General features: G+C 33.3%; 1 protein-coding gene across 1 annotated transcript in view; it reads left to right on the forward strand.

The window, feature by feature from the left end:
- Positions 1-25,111, forward strand: part of LOC138713023 (dipeptidase 1-like) — an 876,181-nt gene that overhangs the window by 843,841 nt on the left and 7,229 nt on the right. The window contains exons 11-13 of the mRNA XM_069844705.1: positions 1,652-1,736; positions 4,581-4,656; positions 14,293-14,431. Of these exons, the coding sequence (XP_069700806.1) occupies positions 1,652-1,736; positions 4,581-4,656; positions 14,293-14,431 (300 nt within the window). The remainder of the gene's footprint in view (positions 1-1,651; positions 1,737-4,580; positions 4,657-14,292; positions 14,432-25,111) is intronic.

Here is a 25,111-nt window from a genome sequence, read left to right on the forward strand (position 1 = left end):
TAAATTTGAAATTCGTCAAATTAGTCAACAACACAAAATGGGAGGTTATTGCCAATACACATAAATGAAAAATGTACAATTAACTGTAAAACCAACCACAGGGTAGTTAAAAGGATTTCATTAGATGCTCAAGAACATCAACGACGTATCTGAACAAAATGTAATAAAGAATAATATTGTGAAATTTCGGACTTCACTCAAATTTGGGTAATAATGATGGGTGGAACTGTATCTTAACATTAAAAATAAATAGCACTATAAATAATTGCATATAATTTGCTGTATTTCTCTATAATATCGTAAATTATTTGTATGTAGGCCAATGTGCATATTAATAAGTTTAAAATATAAATATATTGACAATATTCGTAATAATTATTACAGTACCTGAATTTCAACATCATCACCTTCATCAGAACTACATGAAGTTCTTTTAGATATCTTAGTTTGTGCATTTTCCTATAACTGTAAGCACGATGGATGTTTACGAAGATAATGACTTTTTAAACTAGTTGTTCCTCCACCTGTTTTGTAATTTTTTCCACATAAATTATAAACACACGTATTATTTGGCTTCTTCGTAAAACAAAATCCCACACAACACTTTTATTACAGGACATTTTCACAGTGGACCTTATACTTACGCACAAAAGAATAATTAATATGTAGTTGCAACTGTCAGACCTGACGGTTAGAAAGCCACGTAAAGTACCTATATCTTAAATAACAGAAAGTGAATCTTGTCCCGGCATAGCTCAGTTGGAAAGAACCTTCAGCGCGCAGAGCTGTGAGGTCCCGAGTTCGATTCCCGGTGCCGGAACGAATTTTTCTCGATTTAATGGGGATAATACACATTGACTACTTCATAATAGTCGTGTTAATATTCAATGAGGATGGCGAGACCTCATATAATGAATATTTGATGTAACAGAAAGTTATTAAAAAAAAAGAGAGAGATACATCGTTTGAAATCACGGATCATTTGAAATGTTCCAGTAACCCGCGCATTTATATCAGCCAATGAGACAAGTGAAAATTGTCCGCCATATGAAATGCTCCAATACCAGCACATTTATATTTAAGCCAATCAGAGAAAGTGAGCGATTAAGATGGGCATAGATTGACAATTGAATTGGAGTCGAAATTATTTTGCCATCTATTGACATATTAAGTAACTACAGCAACATCCCATGCTCCATGTAGGAATGACACAAGAGAACAATTTGTTGATGGAAATTACTGTAATTCAAAAAATAACTGGTAGTTCGATTATTGACTAAAATAACCGGCAAGCAAAAATAACTGGTAATTAACCGGTTAACCTAATGAAAATAACCGGTTATCAAATTAACCGGTTATTTTTGCCCATCCGTAACAGAGAGCTTTCTTTCATGCGGAATGTGAAACCAGAAAGTACAGAAGAGCCATAACCCAACAATAAACATTACTATGTTTTTAACTGAAGAAACAATCAATGGGGTGTCAAAAATCCCCACATGGTCCTCAGAGAGTTAATCCCTTGGCATTGTTTATTACACTGCATATATTTTATATTTTAAGAAACTGCATATCAAACAAACACTCTCTGTTTGACAGTACAGTCAACGTTTTGTATCCATACTGAAGGAATTTATTCTGATTAATATTACAGGCCTTAAACGGAGGGATTGTTATGGTAAACTTTTACACCTACTTCATCACATGCAATTCCAGTGCAACTATAAGCGACGTAATAGGTAAGTGTTGGTTTAGTTTTATACTTATTGTTTGCACGGAATGTATTAAAACTATAATATTCTTGAATTAAAATAATATTCATAAATTATAGTCACAGTTGTTTGAAAATATCAACAATATTCGAAGTCGTCCAAATATCAGATCACCCTGTTTCTGTAACAGTCGTTGTTGTATTTCCATTTATTCGGTTAATTAAACGTCTCATAAAATATTATTTATCCCAGTTATTCTAGTTGATATTTGCAATTGTATTAGATATAATTTTTCAAATTTCCTTTGAAATAACGTTTCGTCTTATTACAGAGAACCTTAAGTTATTTAAACATATAATAAATATGTTTATGACGAAAACAACATTGCTTAAATTGTTTACATTACAAGTTCTATTTGTATTTTTGCTATTTTAATTGTCTTAAATCTTAATTAGTTCTCTATTGTTTAATATTTTTTCATTGAAATCAAAAGCATGTCAAATATTTTCTTCTTAATATTCAAGTCTGTATAATAAAGCAGAATCTGAAAACAGAAAAGAAACAAAATCTGAAAATGTAGCAGTTACTTTATTGCTTGAGAATCTTGTTGTGTCTTCTGTAGGTTGATGTGATTGCACTTCTATAATAGATGTTCACTTTCTATAATAAAATTGCTAAACTAACACTCTACAGTATTAAAACTGTGACTTAAGATGTGTATTTCCACAGATTAAGGAGAGTCTGTACTTCCATATCTTACAATGTTAAATTCCTCAATTTTGGGTATACTTTTCTCAGAAGTTATAAAAGATACAAATGTAGAAAAACGGGGCATAAGTAACATATCTTTACGTATACAACCGGTTAAATAAATTTAAAATTTCACTGAGCGGTTGCGAAAAAAGAAAAATTTATTGATAACATTTTTTGCATTAAGAATGGCTGCAAATTATTTCTTTTACTTTTGCTGAAGATAGAAATAAACTTATTTTTTTAATCTACTGTACAAATCACATTGATATTGTGTAGACCAGCCTTTCTCAAACTTTTCACAAGTGGGGACCACTTTTTTAAGTTAGAACAGTTTTGCGGACCACCTTAAGCAAATTTATCATTTTTGTATACTTTATTTTTATGTCAGTATACTTATATTTTATAATAGAATCAATTAATTAAAATTAATTTAATTCAATTAATTTTATATTAGTATTAACTAAGTCAATGTTGATAGAAGAAAATTAGTTTCAGTTTTTTTTATAATTCAAGGTATTAGAGTTTACATAATCTTTAATTAATTAACTAAAAAAGTAAATGTTGATACATTAATGAGATTCTTGCACAGTAGTTCTATACTTGGATGTATGCTGGCAAGCTTAAGTAGGAGATCGTCACATAGCTACATCAAGTTATTTTATTAGAGTTAGTGATGAAGACACTTTCTCAAATAGATACGTAAAAACAAACTTAATTATAGTCACTAAAGCACCATTGTACAGTCTACTGTACTCTCTTTTCACTTGTGATGCAGTCCAGGAATTAACCATACCTTCCGCTTCGAATTTAATTTTAAGTCCGGTGTCATTCCAGAGTTCAATTAGGCCTAACTGTTCTCCTTCACTCTATGAAAGATTGTTATTTTCAATATCGCAATGAAAGTGATCACGAACCCATGAAAGTTCGTCACATTTACTTGGAAAATAAGTTTCAAATTGTGACCTCAGAATTATATTATTGGTGTACGACGTACAGTACGTGACCATTTCAATGTGCAGACTGGGTGTCTGCGAAACTATTAAGAAGGTCATAAATACGTGAAAAGGTTCGGTACTTTGGTCCTCTGTTATGAATTCGGGTGGTCCCTAGCTGGGTTACAGGCGCCAGATGTGCAGGGAAAAGATGGCGAGAAACAGCAAGTTCACAGTGTTTCAAATTCCTCTTTTGTTGTTGAGAGTAGAGTGGGAAGTCGGTAGAAGGTAGCGTAATAAATTTCATTAAATGTCAGTACTGGGAGAAAAAGTGTCATTTCCAAACTCTGAGATTTTCAGCTATAGTGTGATACGCAATTCGTTTTAATTTTATTTTTTCTTCCGTCTATTTTTGAAGGACCACAAGGGCAGATCTCGAGGACCACAGGTGGTCCGCGGACCATAGTTTGAGAAACGCTGGTATAGACTATTAATTTCAGCCTTCTGGGTACAATACTTTCTGAGAAAAGTGTACCAATGTCACAAAAAATAAAGTGCAGAAAAATGGTGTCAAAGTTTCCATATCTTGCAATGTTAAATTCCTCAATTTTGGGTGCACTTTTCTCAGAAGTTATAAAAAATACAAATGTACAAAAATAGGGCTTATGTAACGTACGTTTATGTATACAACCGGCTAAATAAACTTAAATTCCACTTAATAGTTGGCAAGAAAAAATTATCATTGATAACATTTTTTGCATTAAGAATTACTACAAAATTTTTGCTGAAGATAGGGTTAATGCTAACAATTAGAAGGAATAAAATCATAGTATCATTTTACACATTAAACTACTGAAAAAGATAGAAACCAAAATTTAATTTTTTTGTCAAAATTAGGTGTAAAGACTAAAATGTTCGTCTATTATTGTTAGCTCAAAATTATACTGATCTTGCATATAAATCTGGATAACGTTAAATTTAAAAATATTAATAAGAAGAAAATATGTGATTGAGTTGAAATTAGTACGAGTAAACATTGACTGAAATAGCCCATATTTTGTACATTGTGTGAGTTATATAAATAGATACTTCTTCGTACTGTTCAAAATAATTATGTGTCCAGTACATTTTTTTAATGTTCAATTTGTCGTCAAAATACAACAATTCACTTCGTACTTTTTTCCAGCTCACATAAATCATATTAGAGAAGTAGCAGGCATTGATCATGTGGGAATCGGTGCAGGATATGATGGAATTAATTTGTAAGTATTGCATTGCTACAACAAGTATGATTAGTTTATTTTATATTTTTTTAATTACACTGATTAAAAATAATTTCTTTACTGTGTATATGTTATAAAATAAATATACCTGGCTAGCAAGTTTCGAGGTGGTGTCCCTCATTGTCCAAAGCCTACTGACGTCCAGATCTATCTTCTGGTTACCTGTTGTGGTGGAGTGTTTTGACAATTGTGTCGAAAATGGTGTGTGTTTTGAAATTCAGTTGAGTTTTCAGGATGTGCTATGGTTAAATAATTTCGTTATATTATTGGAAATTTGATATAATGACAGATTAGGTTATATACGTGTATGTACAATACTAACTACTGGCATTATAAATAACATATCAAGACATTTGAGTTCCATTGTGAATCTTGGAATATCATGATGTTACATTATATATTAAATACAAGGGAAAGTTAATTTGGGAGAATTGAAGAAACACAAATTTATACTGAACGACAGATTTACTCATGAAGATACATTTGAGTTCCATTGTGAATCTTGGAATATCATGATGTTACATTATATATTAAATACAAGGGAAAGTTAATTTGGGAGAATTGAAGAAACACAAATTTATACTAACGACAGATTTACTCATGAAGATACAGCGTGCGTCAGCTTTCGTAGAGAATTTTTAAACTCATAGCGTAAGTGAGCAACTGCCGTTTATTTATTTCTGATAGTGTCAAATACAAGAGAAAGGAAAGTCATTTGTCTATCATTGTTTGAAGATGATCCCTGGCGAACGATTTTCATGGCACATCATACATTCTTCCATGCGACAAGTTGTATGCCGTCTGTTACTATCTTCATATCATATCATAACATATATCATATCATATCATATCATATCATATCATATCATATCATATCATATCATATCATATCATATCATATCATATCATATCATATCATATCATATCATATCATATATCATATCTTCTATCATATCTATAATATCATATCATATATCATATCATATCATATATCATATCTATAATATATCATATCATATATCATATCTGTAATATCATATCATATATCATATCTATAATATCATATCATATATCATATCATATCATATCATATCTATATCATATCATATATCATATCATATCATATCTTATCATATCATATCATGACAGTCTGGACAGCTAAAGCACAAAACTAAAATTCTTTCAATCATTTATTACCATAATACACTGCTCTCTTAAACTGACTGAGCTTATTGCGAATTCAATCAATGGCTTTCCGAATTCACGCTATGAAATGTTTCATATAAAACAGTTTTTATTTCGAAAAGGAAGTAAATACGAAGAAAATTCTATGAAACTTTTTCGTTTGAAATATCCCAAAGATTAACCCCCTAAAATTAACGCTATTACTTACGGTCCACCCTATATTTTGAAGATACAGAACACATTTGCGACAGGGGTGTATGTGGAGTAAAAATTTAACAGAAACTAGACCACATAAAACAGCTGTGAAATATCAGCCTCTTGATATCACTGTTATAAGAAAAGGAAACTCGGAGTAAATGATACGCGTTCGTAGAGGGAGGAACATGTGTTTGCACAAAGTGGTGGGGAATTCACTCAATCAATTGAATTTCTTCTTATTGCCACTCTGTCTTCTTACAAGCGTTCAACTGTTGACACAACACTTGGAGTTTTTCCTTCATAGATAAATGTACTTCTACTCAACCATATATAGCTTATACGAATAGTATTTGCTGAAGAATATATGAACCCAATCCAGTAAAGGAACCTTTACTTTCTCATATCATATACGTATTTATTTTACGTCCTTCTGCGTAAGGAAGGTGTAGCAAAACCACGAGTAATCCACAGAAAAAAAGTATAATAAAATAAATACAAGGATGTAGTTTAAATAATTAAGTAGTGTTTTTATTTCTTCTATTACGTTAAAGTTATATCGCAAAAATTTCACACTTTACATACAGAGTATCCATAAAAAAAAGGAATACATTGTTTGTTCATCAATAACTTAGGAACAAATTGAGATAAACGTCTCGTTCTGTAACATGTCAAGTGCGATAGCTGCACATGACGCTAAATTTCGATTTGTTCTCGTAGCGCATCCAGTGTAGCTGGCTTTTCCTGATAAAAACATCCTTTAAGGTCTCCCATATGTAGAACTTGGTGTTAGGTCAGGAGACCGTGATGGGTACTCGACAGCACCTCTTTGACCTATCCATCGTCCGGATAGAGTTTCATCCAGATACGTCCTCACATCTCGATGGTAATGGACTGGGGCTCTATCTTGTACTTATGTACTTATGGATTTTAAAGAACCCGGGGGTTCATTGCCGCCCTCACATAAGCCCGCCATTGCACCCTATCCTGAGCAAGATTCATCCTATCTCTACCATCATATCACACCTCTCTCAAATCCATTTTAATATTATCCTCCCATCTACGTCTCGGCCTCCCCAAAGATCTTTTCCCTCCGGCCTCCCAACTAACACTCTATATGCATTTCTGGATTCCCCATACGTACTACATGCCCTGCCCATCTCAAACGTCTGGATTTAATGTTCCTAATTATGTCAGGTGAAGAATACAATGCGTGCAGCTCTGTGTTGTGTAACTTTCTCCATTCTCCTGTAACTTCATCCCTCTTAGCCTCAAATATTTTCCTAAGCACCTTATTCTCAAACACCCTTAACCTCTGATCCTTTCTCAAAGTGAGAGTCTAAGTTTCACAACCTTACAGAAGAAGCGGTAATATAATTTTTTTTGAAAAGGCTAAAAGCTACTCACCCGAATAATAAGTCGCATTTCGGGCCTCCATCTTGTTGCAGGTAAAATCTCTCGGCTCCATACAGCTCTCAGTTGGCAGGTACAATTGTTGTCTGAAGTATTTCGAGATTTACCGCACCGGTAACTGTGCCTTCAAAGAAGAACGGCACAATCAAACCCGGGGGACAAATTACACCACACATTAAGTCCTGGGAAATTTACGGCTTTTTCCTGATAAATGTGCGGATTTTCGGAGGTCCAGTAGACGCAATTGTGGCGTTTTACAGTACTAGCTAGTGAACTAGCACCGAAACGTACCATTCAGTTTAATTTGTGCTTCGTCAGACCAGACAATGTTCACTGCAAACTCCCCACGTTTTCAAACCACTCACAGTACTCAATTCGTCGATCAGGATCGTCCTCATTCATTGCATGCAGCAGTCTTGGAATGTACACCTTCCACTTTGCAGTCTTCAAAATTCTCTGTACACTTGATCGACTGACTCAGGTTTCACGTGCAAACTGTTTTACAGACTTCTGTGGTGAACTGGTAAATTGTTACTGCTGCGGAGCTAGCTGCAGTTGTTGCTGTTGCAGGTCGCCAGGAATGTACTTTATGGACATCATTAACAGTATCACTAGCTCCGAATTTGTGCCGGATACGCGCAATTGTTATACTTGTCGGCAGTATTGTTTGAAACTCGTTCCGCCATTGTCGCCGTACCTCGCTAATGTTTTCAAACTTAAAACACCACTTCCAAATCAAAACACCACTTCCAAATCAAAACACCACTTCCAAATCAAAACACCACTTCCAAATCAAAACACCACTTCCGAATCAAAACACCACTTCCAAATCAAAACACCACTTCCGAATCAAAACACCACTTCCAAATCAAAACACCACTTCCGAATCAAAACACCACTTCCAAATCAAAACACCACTTCCGAATCAAAACACCACTTCCAAATCAAAACACCACTTCCGAATCAAAACACCACTTCCAAATCAAAACACCACTTCCGAATCGCCTTGCGGTGTTCTAACGACAACTTTGCATCCGCCATTTTGTTTTTACACTACAACTGCGCGGTCATCTGGTCACTGCCAGAAACATTAAGCTATAATTTCCTCTGAAATGAGAATTTTTTCTCAATTTGTTCCAAAGCTACTGGACGAAGAGTGTACACTGTTTGGGGGCTACTCTATATTACATTATATTATATTGTTTTTAGTGGTCTCAATCTATTCTACTAAGTAATATTTTATTAATAAATGGAAACAATCATAAATCTGGATTACAAAGGAATATATTTATGATGATCACTTTCACGTGTTAAATGTAAATGCAAGGCGACGCAGGCCAATGGTGTACCTCCCCCCTTAAATTGGATACAATTATGCAATATGGAACCAACCACCATTTTATGAATATCTGGATTTCTATTGCAAAATGTGTCTTAATGTCTATAGTTTCTTATACAAAATAGAACCAACTCCTATCTGTAACGTGCTGCCCTATAGAGAAATCTGAACCAACCACCAAAAACAGAATCCATAGTGCAGAGTTTTGCAATTTAGAACCAACTCAAAGCTGTCAGTTCCCATGTTTGTTTTGTGTAAATATGGGAGTTTGAATACAATTTTTTGCTAATAGGAGTGATATTATATTATATAACACTATATTATATTATATTATATTATATTATATTACATTACATTACATATTATATTATATTACATTACATTACATTACATTATATTATATTATATTATATTATATTATATTATATTATATTATATTATATTATATTATATTATATTATATTATAGCAACAAGTGTAGTGTTAATGTATCAAAGAAAGTTGTAGAACCGAAGATGTTTAGGTATCAAATATCTAACTGCAGAAGAAAATCCAATGAATTTTTATTTCAGTATGTTATTTTACGACGCTTTATTAACATCTAGGTTATTTAGCGTCTGAATGAGATGAAGGTGATTATGCCGGTGAAATGAGCACAGGATGCAACACCGAAAGTTATCCAGCATTTGCTCATATTGGTTTGAGGGAAAACCCCGGAAAAACCTCAACCAGGTAAATTGCCCCGATCGGGAATCGAACCTGGGTCATCTGGTGTCGCGGCCAGACGCGCTAGCCGTTACTCCACAGGTGTGGACAGGATGATGTTGATGGAATCGATGGTCACCTTGACTTCACCTTGGAATGATAAGTCAATGTCTGTACAAATGCTAATGAATATATATTTTTAAAATTTTATTTGTAATCTCACAATTAGTGTCTCGGATGTTTAGTTTTCCAATAATAAAGTGTTAAACATGGATTTGAACTAGAATGTTGCCTCATCTCTCTCTCATTTGAATCACACAAGTAGGAACCAAGTGCCAATATTCATTTTTGCAATAAGCAATATGGAACCAAATCCAATGTTGGCCTTCTACTCTGTGTGAGTCAAATACTGATGCGAGCTGCACCATTGATCTGAAAGAGCATTTCAGAATGTTAATAATGCAATCATTACTTTCGTAATAGTATTGATGTAGAATTTTATTTGTAACGATTTGCTAAAACAGCTGTAGCTCAAAAGCTGTATTTTGGACTTGGTTCCATATTGCATAAGTGCATCCAATTATCGCTAGGTGTACAAAATTAAATTAGTATTTACAGTTTCATTCGCGTTGCCATACACATTTACCATTTTCAAGCACCCGGATATAATTACACTGTACAACACGAAATTTGTCCTTATTATAAAAATATGTGTATTCGATGCATTTTGTGGTCGCAAAAACGAATCTGTAAAAAGTTATTTATTGTTAGTGAAATGTTGCACTACTTTCACCTTATGGTCCACACCTGTGGAGTAACGGTTAGCGCGTCTAGCCGCGAAACCAGGTGGCCGGGATTCGATTCCCAGTCGGGACAAGTTACCTGGTTGAGGGTTTTTCCGGGGTTTTCCCTCAACCCAATATGAGCAAATGCTGCGTAACTTTCGGTGTTGGACCCCGGACTCATTTCACCGGCATTATCACCTTCATCTCATTCAGACGCTAAATAACCTTAGATGTTGATAAAGCGTCTTAAAATAACCTACTAAAATAAAAAAATTCACCTTATGGGATGCAACATGTCACTAGTACACTTTCTTGACATCCACCAGGACTTCTTTCCAAAAAACCTTGGTGCTGTAAGCGATGAACACGGGGACAGGTTTCATCAAGAAATATCTACCGTCGAATAGCGCTTCAGTGGAAGGTGGAAGTATGCTGGCTGAATATTGCTGGTCACTCAACAGAGAGATAGCAGAAGCTGTCTACAAACGTAAAAAACAAAAAAAATACATTTTAATTCGTGAATTTTGGCCAAATAAAGGTTGTTTTATGTGCTAGTGTAACAAACTTGTGTAAATAAGTGAAACGCGTGCACCATAAAAATGCTATATGTTAGAAAATTTTGGTTTTCACCTGTCATTTAGTTAAAATTACATAGTTTCATGTAAAGGACAGAAACGAAGTTTAAATTTGTTGTCCAGTGTTATTTACTGTATATAAGCACTGTGGACTTTGAGGTGGAATTATTTTTGGTTTTGCTGCTATGGTACAAAACAGCGATATCCACACCTATCAGTGTTATTTCTTGTAATATCGCAATAAATAATTCAATTCAATACATTATGAGTTCTTGTAGTATAGACGATGAATTCATATATTCATTGTTCAGTAGAGTCCAGTTCAGTTTTTTTTTATTTTCATATTCTACACAGTCTCTAGTTTCTTGTCTTTTATTTGCGACATCAGCAGAAATGTATTGACCAAATCGTCTGTAACTGTCACAGCTGAGTCATCACAATATGGAAAGATACAACTCTCCCTCTGTCAGCTGTTTCTTGCAACTCTTAACCTCCAATAAAATTGAACCTGATTGTGATAACTCAAGACGATATTTCTTAGCTTTAGCATGTTTAAATTCTTATTTGAAACTAATTTTTCAGTTTGATTTCAAAATTTGAGTGAGAAAAATTATATTTTATCGGCATATGAGTCAACCGCTGTGGAGTAACGGTTAGCATGTCTGAACGTGAACGAGAGGGCCCGGGTTCAAATCCTGTTCGGGACAAGTTACTTGGTTAAGGATTTTTCCGGGGTTATCCCACAACTGTTTAAGAGCAAATGCTAGACAACTTTAGTCGCTAGACCCCGGACTCATTTTGCTGGTATTATCACCTTCATCTCATTCATACGCTAGATAAGCATAGCAGTTGATAAAGCGTCGTAAAATAACGAATTAAAAAATCAGCACATAAATAGTGATAACACTACAACCATTGAACATTGGATCCATGTTTATAACAATTCTTCATACCACAGTTGTACCCGTGGTGACACCATGGAGTTATGGATTTTAGTTAAGATTACTTATTATAATTTTGTCTGCTGCGTTTTTCATAAACTACAAGTACATCACAATCATGAGTTATTATACAGAGTGGAAATGAAATAATCCTGCAGATTTAAAGGGACTACAGGATACACTTAAATGAATGGAAATCAAATATTAGGCCTACGTTTTGTGATTAAGTGCACGATTAATTGGAATATTAAGTTGGAAGTTTTGGCAGTCTTGAAACATCGTAGCTAACACAGTCACCCTTCTTATCGTAATACAGATGTAATAGGCCAACGAATTCAAGTCTCTCTTCTACGTGAGCTACTCTCACTTTCCTCTCTGTCTACAACCCTAGATCATATATACCCCAGATAGGTCGGCTTTATAGACTTTGACGTCAACAACTTTTGTCAGGTTTGCTACGCTGCCATCTAGTTGTTACATAAGGAGTAACGTCATAATTCCCATTTGAATTGCATTAGCGACTGTACTGCCATCTCGTGTTCGTTTACGGCGGACGGGTGGCGATCCTGTCGGTTGTTCTCTTCAAAGTGCAAACGATTTTAACATAGCGATTACCTCTCTGTTACATATAAGATCTAAGCTACAACTTTGTAATCTGGCTGCATCTTCAGTTGCTTGAAATTTGTGCTCTTCTTTAATTAAATTTGTACGAAAAATTTCCACGCTATTTGAAATAAGGGAAGGCTATATTATTTGTATTAGATTTTCTGTCCATATTAACAAAAATCACGACCTTACTTGCAATAGTTACCGAATAAGAGGCTGATAAACATGTGTGTTTTTTTTCGTAGAAAACTATTACTTTCCTTTAATAAGATATTACACTTTTTGTTACATACAGCACGAGCTATTCGCTCTGAAAATCTGCAGGATTATTTCACTTCCACCCTGTATAAATTACCTGATTTAAGATATATTTAAATTACTGTTTATTTTGTGGGTAAAGAAAGATCTTTTCCTATTTACACTAATACTATTTACAATGAAAATAATGTCACCTAAATTTGTTACATAAACATGAGCTATTCCGTCTGAAAATCTGCAGGATTATTTCACTTCCATCCTGTATAAATTACCTGATTTAAGATATAATTAAATTACTATTTATTTTATGGGTTAAGAAAGATCTTTTCCTATTTACACTAATACTAATTACAATGAAAATAATGTCACCTAAATTTGTTACATAAACATGAGCTATTCCGTCTGAAAATCTGCAGGATTATTTCACTTCCACCCTGTATAAATTACCTGATTTCAGATATAATTAAATTACTGTTTATTTTGTGGGTAAAGAAAGATCTTTTCCTATTTACACTAATACTATTTACAATGAAAATAATGTCTCCTTAATTTGTTACATAAACATGAGCTATTCCGTCTGAAAATCTGCAGGATTATTTTACTTCCATCCTGTACAGATTACCTGATTTAAGATATAATTGATTTACTCTATATTTTGTGGGTAAAGAAAGATCTTTTCCTATTTACTCTAATACTATTTACGAAGAAAATAATGTCACCTAAATTTGTTACATAAACATGTGCTATTCGCTCTAAAAATCTGCAGGATTATTTCACTTCCATCCTGTATAAATTATCTGATTTAAGAAATAATTAAATTACTATTTATTTTGTGGGTAAAGAAAGATATTTTCCCATTTACAATAATACTATTTACGAAGAAAATAATGTCACCTAAATTTCTTACATACAACATGAACTATTCGCTTTCAAAATCTGCAGGATTATTTCACTTCCACCTTGTATAAATTATCTGATTTAAAATATAATTGAAATACTATATATTTTGTGGGTAATGGAAGATATTTTCCTATTCACACTAATACTATTTACCAAGAAAATAATGTCACCTAAATTTGTTACATACAACATGAACTGTTCCCTCTCAAAATCTGCAGGATTTTTTCACTTCCACCTTGTATAAATTAACTGATGTAAAATATAATTGAAATACTATATATTTTGTGGGTAAAGGAAGATATTTTCCTATTCACACTAATACTATTTACGAAGAAAAAAGTCACCTAAATTTGTTACATACAACATGAACTGTTCCCTCTCAAAATCTGTAGGATTATTTCACTTCAACCTTGTATAAATTACCTGATTCAAGAAAAAATTAAATTACTATTTATTTTGTGGGTAAAGAAAGATCTTTTCATATTTACATTAATATTATTTGTGATGGCAATAATGTCACCTAAATTTAAAGATGCATATAAGGTAAATCAAATCCTCTGCGAAATATTCGCAGCATGGAGTTGAGTTGCCTGAGACAAGTTTCAGTATCGGAAATTGTCTAGACGTGAGAGTCTTCCCTCGAACTGCTGTGAGTACAGAAACAAATAAGAGGGCTAAGTACTGCCGGTGGAGTTACTTGGGGACTTGTTGCAGCACACCGCAGGGGTTGGAGGACGTGTCCAAGTATCCACAGCTGCTCGCAGCTCTACTCGAGGACCCTACTTGGAGTGAGGAAGATCTCAAGAAGCTGGCCGGCCTCAACCTGCTGCGAGTCTTCCGAGCGGTTGAAGAGGTACGTCTGTTCTTACATATTGTCTTCCATTTTCTGATGAGTTGTCTTGTATGCTGCATGAATGCAGGGAAAGTTCAACATATAGAAACCATATTGTACCGTGCTGATCAACTTTTAGATCGAAATTAATAATTTTTATCCTTCAATTAATTTGGTAATCATAGAAGCTATATATCTTGCTTCGTGTTGTAAGATTAAATTTGTACCTGTTACGAATAAAAATGCAGGAAAATTGCAACTAAATATGGAATATGCTAATAATGATAATAATAATAATAATAATAATAATAATAATAATAATAATAATAATAATAATAATAATAATAGTAATAATTAGGGACCGGATTTTTATGTAATTACATAGCTATTATATTCTTTTGAACCTAATCGTATATAAATAACAAATCTTTGCGAATCTTTTAATCACCATTACTAGAATATATATTAAAATTTGATACATCTTTCTACATATTTACCCCATTTTACATATTATGGCTTGGTATTACATAAATCTACATATTTAGGCGTTTTATCCATTTTTACTTCTTTAAAAGGAATAAGAAAACTGCTGCTGGGGAAGTTTACAATTTTAAATAAGCCTTTTTACCTACCCGACAAAGGATATATTTCGGGACGAAACATAACATCTAAGTTCCAAGAAGTAAAAGAGGCACTCACTCCTTACCGCCCATTGTAAATATGAGTGAATAAAAGGGAACCTTTCTCATACAACTACTCTGTATTGTAAAAATCAAGGAGGGAATAATCTCATACGCATAATGCAATAAATACAAATTTGATATAAATGTGGACAAGACAGAAATAATGACACTCTGAAACGGCGGAAGAGCACCAGAAACGGTAGAAATCGTCATGAAGAACAGAAAATTAAAATTTGTACCTTACTTACTTACTTACTAATGCTTTTAAGGAACCCGAAGGTTCATTGCCGCCCTCACATAAGCCCGCCATCGGTCCCTATACTGTGCAAGATTAATCCAGTCTCTATCATCATATCCCACTTCCCTCAAATCCATTTTAATATTATCCTCCCATCTACGTCTCGGCCTCTCCAAAAGTCTTTTTCCTCCGGTCTCCCAACTAACACTCTATATGCATTTCTGGATTCGCCCATACGTGCTACATGCCCTGCCCATCTCAAACGTCTGGATATAATGTTCTTAATTATGTCAGGTGAAGAATACAATGCGTGCAGTTCTGCGTTGTGTAACTTTCTCCATTCTCCTGTAACTTCATCCCGCTTAGCCCCAAATATTTTCCTAAGCACCTTATTCTCAAACACCCTTAACCTATGTTCCTCTCTCAGAGTGAGAGTCCAAGTTTCACAACCATAGAGAACAACCGGTAATATAACTGTTTTATAAATTCTAACTTTCAGATTTTTTGACAGCAGACTAGATGATAAAAGCTTCTCAACCGAATAATAACACGCATTTCCCATATTTATTCTGTGTTTAATTTCCTCCCGAGTGTCATTTATATTTGTTACTGTTGCTCCAAAGTATTTGAATTTTTCCACCCCTTCGAAGGATAAATCTCCAATGTTTATATTTCCATTTCGTACAATATTATGGTCACTAGACATAATCATATACTTTGTCTTTTCGGGATTTACTTCCAAACATATCGCTTTACTTGCTTCAAGTAAAATTTCCGTGTTTTCCCTAATCATTTGTGGATTTTCTCCTAACATATTCACGTCATCCGCATAGACAAGAAGCTGATGTAACCCGTTCAATTCCAAACCCTGCCTGTTATCCTGAACTTTCCTAATGGCATATTCTAAAGCGAAGTTAAAAAGTAAAGGTGATAGTGCTTTAGCCCGCAGTGAATTGGAAAAGCATCAGATAGAAACTGACCTATACGGACTCTGCTGTATGTTTCTCTGAGACACATTTTAATTAATCGAACTAGTTTCTTGGGAATACCAAATTCAATAAGAATATCATATAATACTTCCCTCTTAACCGAGTCATATGCCTTTTTGAAATCTATGAATAACTGATGTACTGTACCCTTATACTCCCATTTTTTCTCCATTATCTGTCGAATACAAAAAATCTGATCAATAGTCGATCTATTACGCCTAAAACCGCACTGATGATCCCTAATAATTTCATCTACGTATACACTACAAATATCTAGGCTTTACAATACAAACCAACGCATATATTGATATTAAATATTTTCATGATTTTACATACTTTTGTACATATTTTTCTTACATATATATGTACATATTTCACACCTTGATATTACATAGAAATCCTGTCGCTATTAATAATAATAATAATAATAATAATAATAATAATAATAAAAATAATAATAATACTTACAAATGGCCTTTAAGTAACCCGAACGTTCATTATCGATCGATCAGCTGGGGAAAAGCTCGAGCTAGTGAGCTGTTACGTCATCACACGAAATGCACCTCGGCCTGCCCTAGCTTCACGTGACTGAGTGTAGGTTGCCCTCTGTGAGCACGACTGATCTAAAGTACCAGGGATCGGTTTCTTACAGAGTAGGTTTTGTCGATATTGTGCGTATTCCTTTCATATTCAAACGACAAAGTTGAACTCTATCTTTTTCATTAAAAAATTACCACTTCCATATAACGCCGGTATATGTAATAATAATAATAATAATAATAATAATAATAATAATAATAATAATAATAATAATAATGATAATGATAATATAATAATAATAATAATAATAATGGCTTTATTTAACCTGGCAGAACTAAGGCCGTAAGACTTTCTCTTACATTCAACCAGGATTATAACTTGCAAAACATAGTCGAACATACAACTGGATCGGAATTAAGTAATTACATACTGATACGATTTAGATAGGGGAACATGGGGCAGGACTGGGTAGTTAATGTTTGAATGTTTTTATTTGGTATCAAATAATGTAAATGTATGGGTTTTATGACATATATGCTTTTATGACACTGTAAACAAGTAAAAAAAAAATGCACTTCGAGTGAAATCCGGTCCTTATAACCTTAAAATAAATTAGTTTTTTCGAAATGTGTGTTTTGTCCCTTTCTGCCCCACGTATGGGGAAAAATGGGGTATCTATTTTTTTTAATAATTAAATGGCAAAAGTAACAAAAATTATATACTGAAAGTGTGAATACTGCAACAATTTACAAGTTTACTGGAGAAAAAGTCATTCGCAAAATACGCAAATGTGCGTGGCATCCTCGTCTTCACTGTCTACTCCTGCACAACAATTGTGAGCCCATTTCAGACATGATACGGATCTAGTCCAACCTTCTTCTGACAAACAACAGAACGAACAACCCATTACAGGAGGTGAAATTTAATTAAATATGACGTGGGGCAGGACGTACTGCCCTGTTATGCCCCACCCCGTTTTGCCCCACAGTCACAATTTCTAAGTTATGAGGTTTTGGCAGGAAAAATAACGCACGAAATTTAAGAAAGTTTCGGAATTAAAAGCCAGGTAAGCACTCTATAATATAACATTAAAATAGATTATCTAAATAAATCTCATTTCTACTTACGTGTGACAAGACAACATTTTAAATTTGCAAATGAATGATACAATATGATGCAGCAACCGAATAACATACAACAGATGCAAGGAATGGCAGTAAGTGTTGTGTGATGATATATTTACATGAGTTGACGAAGTTCTAAAAAAAAATTCGGTAGATTGCACTACTTGTTGGGAAGATAGAGGCTATATCCCGTCCTGCCCCCCTTCCCCGTCCTGTCCCATATTCCCCTACATATTGAGATCAAAAGAGGTAGTTACATAAAAATTTACCTCACAAAATAAAAATAAACATAGTGGAATACATATTAATGTTGTTAGAATCAAATACGAATCACACAAAAACAGAAGCCGATAATTCAATAAAAAAAATGTACACAGTAAAAATAAAAATAAACACATTGGAATACATATTAGTATTAGATTACAAGTAAGTAGGATTCACATAATTAAACCAGAAACCGACAACAGAATAAAATGCACACAATAAAAAAGATATAATAATGATAATAATAATAATAATAATAATAATAATAATAATAATAATAATAATGATAGTAGTAGTAGTAATAATAATAATAATAAAACAACACAATGCGATATATATTGGTGTTAAGTCATAAATAAACACGATTTACATGATTACACAATAAAAATAAGAAACAAAAAATAAAAATAAATACAGTGGAATACATTGCATTAAATATTTGCAACACGTTAGGTCTGGCAACTTATGATAGGAAGTTTTTCTAATTTACATGTAAAAGAAATTAAAGTTCGGCAGCCCTTGACTTCACGCGGCGGAGAATTCCAGTAACGAGAAGTAGCAACAGTGAAACATGGAGAATAAAGAGATGATGTCTGGAGTGGTATTTCTAGCGTGTTATCATATTGTGACGAGTATTTAAGTTCTGATAGCGAGAAATATTGTGGAATCGAACAAATAAGTAAGAGGGAGCAGAGGTGTGCAAAATTCGGTAAAAGAGAGAAAGGGAATGTAACTTTTTCCTCTCATTTAACCTGAGCCACAAAAATTTATCGAAAGAAGTTATGTATGTATGTATGTATGTATGTATGTATGTATGTATGTATGTATGTATGTATGTATGTATGTATGTATGTATTATTTTATTGAGAACATCAACTGCATGCCCCATTACATAGTAATATTACATGCATTATACTGAATAATTTACATTTGTAATTACAATATTATGCTACAATTTGCTTTTCCATAATACGAGAGTTGAATTTGCACATCACATTAACTAATTTCAAGGCTAGACTTATAAGCTTGAAATTTCTATATACATGCCTTGGTTAATTTACATTTAAAATTACAATATTGTGTCATACTTTGCTTATAATAACTAGTTCTGATGATTATCTTACATATTTCCATAATATGAAAATCAAATACATCTTATCTTAGTCAATTTTTATCCTATAGCTTACCTAAAAACTTGAATAATTATTTTATACCTAAAATTAGCCATATGTAAAACTTTATTATTTTTTTACCCTTAGATTATATTTGTATGTATGTATGTATGTATGTATGTATGTATGTATGTATGTATGTATGTCCTAAACTGTGTACCAAATTGCTTACGAATGCAAAAGAATTGAATGTACTCGTAGGTACTGCATAAATAGATAAACATTTCAGATTCTCAGCGGAAATCGGTTTCATTATAATTCTTTAACAATTATTCATATTCTTCCTCAGTGCATTGCAAATCCTTCATTTAGGAGTTTAGTTAGTTTTGTATTTCATTTTGATCTTATCGGAACGTTTCGTATTGTATTCTTAGTAAAGTGAAATTAAATTAAATTCACGAAAATAATGAAAGAATGAGAGATAACTAAAGAGAACCTAACGTTGAGAGTAAATTCAATGTCTGTATTTGACGACCATTTGGATACTTGGAATGTGTTAAGAAATCCATTAGAATTCGTAATCATTTAATGGATTCTTCAATTGTTGACCTTTCCGATTCCGTACCTCACCGGAGAAAGAAGACACTTGGGGAGGAGAATAATTGTGTTTACTGATCGAATTATCACTCCCCTCATTTCGTATTCAGTTCACCAGACTTATAGGACTTTCCACAGTCTAGGACTTTCAAGACAAGGGCTTCTATGTCCTATTCGTTAGTAGCCTTGGGATGAAATCACTCAAAATGGTAATTACATCAATCTTGTAACGTAGAAGATATATGCTGCTGTCATTCTGAACAATTGCGGAAGTGCATACTTTAAAATTATTGAAGAGAATGATAGGTCTTAATATTAATTAATTTATTTAGTCATTCATTCTTTATTTATTTTATTTACTCACTCACTCCCTCACTTATCCCTCATTCACTCACTCATTAACTCAATAGTGTGTTGAATTTTTAGTCATTTTCTTTTTGTTATTTATTTATTTATTTATTTATTTATTTATTTATTTATTTATTTATTTATTTATTTATTTATTTATTTATCTGCCTACCTATCTGCTCCTCTGCCTTTTTGTCAGTCATTTAATCACTCAGCCACAAACTTAATGAATTATCTACTTTATTTACATATTCATCAACTATTCACTCACAAACCAACCCACCCACTCACCCATTCATCCATCCATCCATCCATCCTTTCGTCAGTCCACTAGTTGAGTAGAAGAGAAGGCCTTACGTCCTTAACTCTGCCAGATAAAAATATAAATCATTATTATTATTATTATTATTATTATTATTATTATTATTATTATTACTATTTACATTGCTATTATTATCACTATTTTTTTCATGAATCACTCCTGCACTTAATACATTAATAATTTATGTATACCAGATGAAGACATTATTACAAAAACAACCCTTGCCAAAATTGCTACTTTTCAGGAGAACAATAAAAATAAATAGAACAACATATGTCAGCTGTTTCCGTAAAACTGGTGTTTATCCTTGTGGCTATTGCACCTGACATCGTCATTTTTAAAGTCTATAAACATTTGAAATAGCAGCAAATATATCCTTAACTCAAGTTCATTAGAATTTACTAGGGCTGTTTTTGTACAAATGTATTCATATGCATCCTCCATGTATGCAAGCATCCATTCATTCATATTTAATCAAACAGCTCTATATTTAATGCATTAATATTGTATTATTTACATATCTATCTATCCATTCACCAACATTTAATCAGTCAGCCTTGCACTAAATATATTATTATATTTGCATTTGCATCCACCGTCCTTCAGTCTAAATGTAGTCAACCAGCAATACACTTAACACTAATTTATTTGCATCCACCATCCTTCAGTCTATATCTAGTCAACCAGCAATACACTTATTACTATTTCATTTGCATCCACCAACCTTCAGTCTATATCTAGTCAACCAGCAATACCCTTAACACTAATTTATTTGCATCCACCATCCTTCAGTCTATATCTAGTCAACCAGCAATACACTTAACACTAATTTATTTGCATCCACCATCCTTCAGTCTATATCTAGTCAACCAGCAATACACTTAACACTAATTTATTTGCATCCACCATCCTTCAGTCTATATCTAGTCAACCAGCAATACACTTAACACTAATTTATTTGCATCCACCATCCCTCAGTCTATATCTAGTCAACCAGCAATACACTTAACACTATTTTATTTGCATCCACCATCCTTCAGTCTATATCTAGTCAACCAGCAATACACTTAACACTAATTTATTTGCATCCACCATCCTTCAGTCTATATCTAGTCAACCAGCAATACACTTAACACTAATTTATTTGCATCCACCATCCTTCAGTCTATATCTAGTCAACCAGCAATACACTTAACACTTTTATTTGCATCCACCATCCTTCAGTCTATATCTAGTCAACCAGCAATACACTTAACACTATTTTATTTGCATCCACCATCCCTCAGTCTATATCTAGTCAACCAGCAATACACTTAACACTAATTTATTTGCATCCACCATCCTTCAGTCTATATCTAGTCAACCAGCAATACACTTAACACTATTTTATTTGCATCCACCATCGTTCAGTCTATATGTAGTCAACCAGCAACACACTTAATACTATTTTATTTGCATCCACCATCCATCAGTTTATATCTAGTCAACCAGCAATACACTTAACTCTATTTTATTTGCATCCACCATCCTTCAGTCTATATCTAGTCAACCAGCAATACACTTAACACTCTTTTATTTGCATTCACCATCATTCAGTCTATATCTAGTCAATCAGCAATAGACTTAATATTATTTTATTTGCATCCACCATCCTTCAGTCTATATCAATACTGTTTCCGCTGTAAGAAAAATCCTAATGTAAACATAAACACATTGCTGCCATACCCGTGATTGGCTGCCAGTCGAAACACTCACATGACACAGGAAAATATAGTTCGTATCTGGAAACCACAATCTTGTACTATTTTAAAATAAAAAATTGAATTCTAGTTGTTAAATACAATGAAACATTTAACTTCGCTCATATGTAAAACGCTATGTAAAAAAAAAGCTACTTTTATATTTTGTTATGTACTATGAACGCGGGTGAATACCAACAGTAATACCGAGGTAGTCTGTTCTTGTAACAAGCTGGCGTCACTTGACCTCGTAGTTGTTCACGTAAGCACGTGGTACTGAAGTATGGCTTCTGCATCCTCGGTATGTGTTGTTATAGTGGAAACCCTCTCAAAAGCGAAGAAAAGCAAATAGTCTTAAATGTATATAATAAGGTATGTGAATTTTAATTATAGTAATTATAAAGTAAATGTTTCCTAAGCAAACGAATGCATAGTAGTGAGGTTAGGCCTACTTGACGAGTAACGGGAAATGTTTAACATGAAACAGAATGTACAACAGTGGGCGGGAACACGTACTGAGAATCTATGGCGCCAAACAGCGGCCAATGAAGCCTCACTTTAGTCACGTGCTATTGTTCATATTAGGATTTTTCTTAGAGCGAAAAGGTTATAGTCAATCAGCAATGCACTTAATACCATTTTATTTGTATCCATCATCCTTCAATCTATATCTAGTCAACCAGCAATACACTTAATACTATTTTATTTGCATCCACCATCCTTCAGTCTATATCAAGTCAACCAGCAATACATTTAATACTATTTTATTTGCATCCACCATCCTTCAGTCTTTATCTAGTCAATCAGCAATACACTTAACACGGATTATTTTATTTGCATATTATGCATCCAACATCTTTCAATTTATGTCTAGTCAATCAGCTACAGACTTAACACAAATTGCTTTATTTTCATATGCATCCATCATCCTTCAGTCTATTTCTATACTTAACACTATTTTATTTGTATATGCATCATTAAATTTTCACGATCAGACTGTGTCAGTTGTCCCATTAGATACTTTAACGTACTGTATTGTATTCACATGCACAATGATACTGATTACCATTTCAATAGTTTTTTCCTTTTCCGCAGACTACTATCTGAACGAGTGATGCATTTTAGAATGTACTTTCGAATACATATAATTTTGTAGGTTCTTTATTTAAACATGGGGCTTTCAATTTATGTGGTCTACATGTAACAACTATGATTGAAAACGGGCGGAAGACCTTTCTAAAATACATATTGTGGACCTGAATTCGTATAAAGTGAGAATCCTTAAGAACTTTTTCTTCTTCACAATACCTCATCTCTCGACTTATATTTTGGAGCTCTGGGAGTAGGCTTGGAACGACGTGGTGCGTCAATACGTCACGATGCCGTCGAGTGCAGTGCAGCGTAGCGTGGCGCTGGGGGGCTTACACAGGATAAGTGTCTCCGAACATACATCACACACATCTTGTTATAGTTACCATCATTTTGGCTCGACACGTGTCGTGCGTCGAGGAGAGAGGCTTTATGTCGTCTTAACATCGATGTCACGTACCGAGGTACTGCATTTATTAAATTCTGTATGCAGGAATAAAAGCTCATGTGGCTTTCATAACCTCAAAATTAGCCACGAAAGAGTATTCAAGTAATTTTAAACAACTAAAACGTAGCTAAGAAATTACAGTAGCTTATTTATGAAAGTTAATAATAATAATAATAATAATAATAATAATAATAATAATAATAATAATAATAATAATAATAATAATAATAATAATGTTCTATTTTCGCTGGCAGAGTTAAGGCCATGAGGCCTTCTCTTCCACTCAACCAGCCTTAATCAATACAATACATATTTAAATTACGAATATTTACACTACACTTAAAAGGTTCTCCAGCAATATTCTTCAGTTAAGCTTTAACGACTAGTAGACTACATATTTATTCACTACTGGTGTATTGTTTGTCGATCGGCTGGAGATTAAATTCTACCTCAAATAAGCGTTTGAAATATGGCTCGTTGTTGTTTAGTCAACTGCCCGAAAGTAGGTTTAAACCTAATAACACAGTTTAGTATATACAGTTGCGAAGCTCAGTGCTTAATAAATATGCAAACATAGATAGTTGCTGACCACCAGGATCGCTACTATCTCCTCAGCAGAGACCTTTTCCCGAGCAGACGATGATGTATGTTCGGGTTTTCTATTTCAATGTATGGAGCTCAGTGAAATATATTTTAACTTTATTGCGTATCATTACCAAGTTTTATTTAGTGTAATGTGTCCATAAGTTCCGTTTACTTCTTATTGAATAATTTTTTGCAGAAATAATTAGAAAACTGTGTTATTTTATTGTGAAGAGAATTTTATATTTTAACATAATCTCTTCGCATCAACATTTTAGGTTTAGAATGGAAGCTGTTTTAAGGTTTAATAAAAAAAATTATGTTGTTATTTTAATTTAGCATATCTACCTTCCTTAATTGCAGATACCAGTAGAAGATTTATCATACCACTCCTATGAAATTAGTGTACGTACAATTGTGTTACTTCGTCTCTTAGAAAGTAGATAAATACAATAATTCAGTACGTACTCAATTGTAGTATTAAAATACAGACAAATTGAATGTCCGGGGTATCATAAATGACATTATGCTTAATTATAATGTATAAATGCCAATATTGAAGTAATGGTACAGTAAACATAACCTATAATTTCAACATATCTAAATATCCGTGCGGTGCACCTGAA

Source organism: Periplaneta americana, chromosome 14 (assembly GCF_040183065.1).
Source record: "Periplaneta americana isolate PAMFEO1 chromosome 14, P.americana_PAMFEO1_priV1, whole genome shotgun sequence".
Lineage (NCBI taxonomy): Eukaryota > Metazoa > Arthropoda > Insecta > Blattodea > Blattidae > Periplaneta > Periplaneta americana.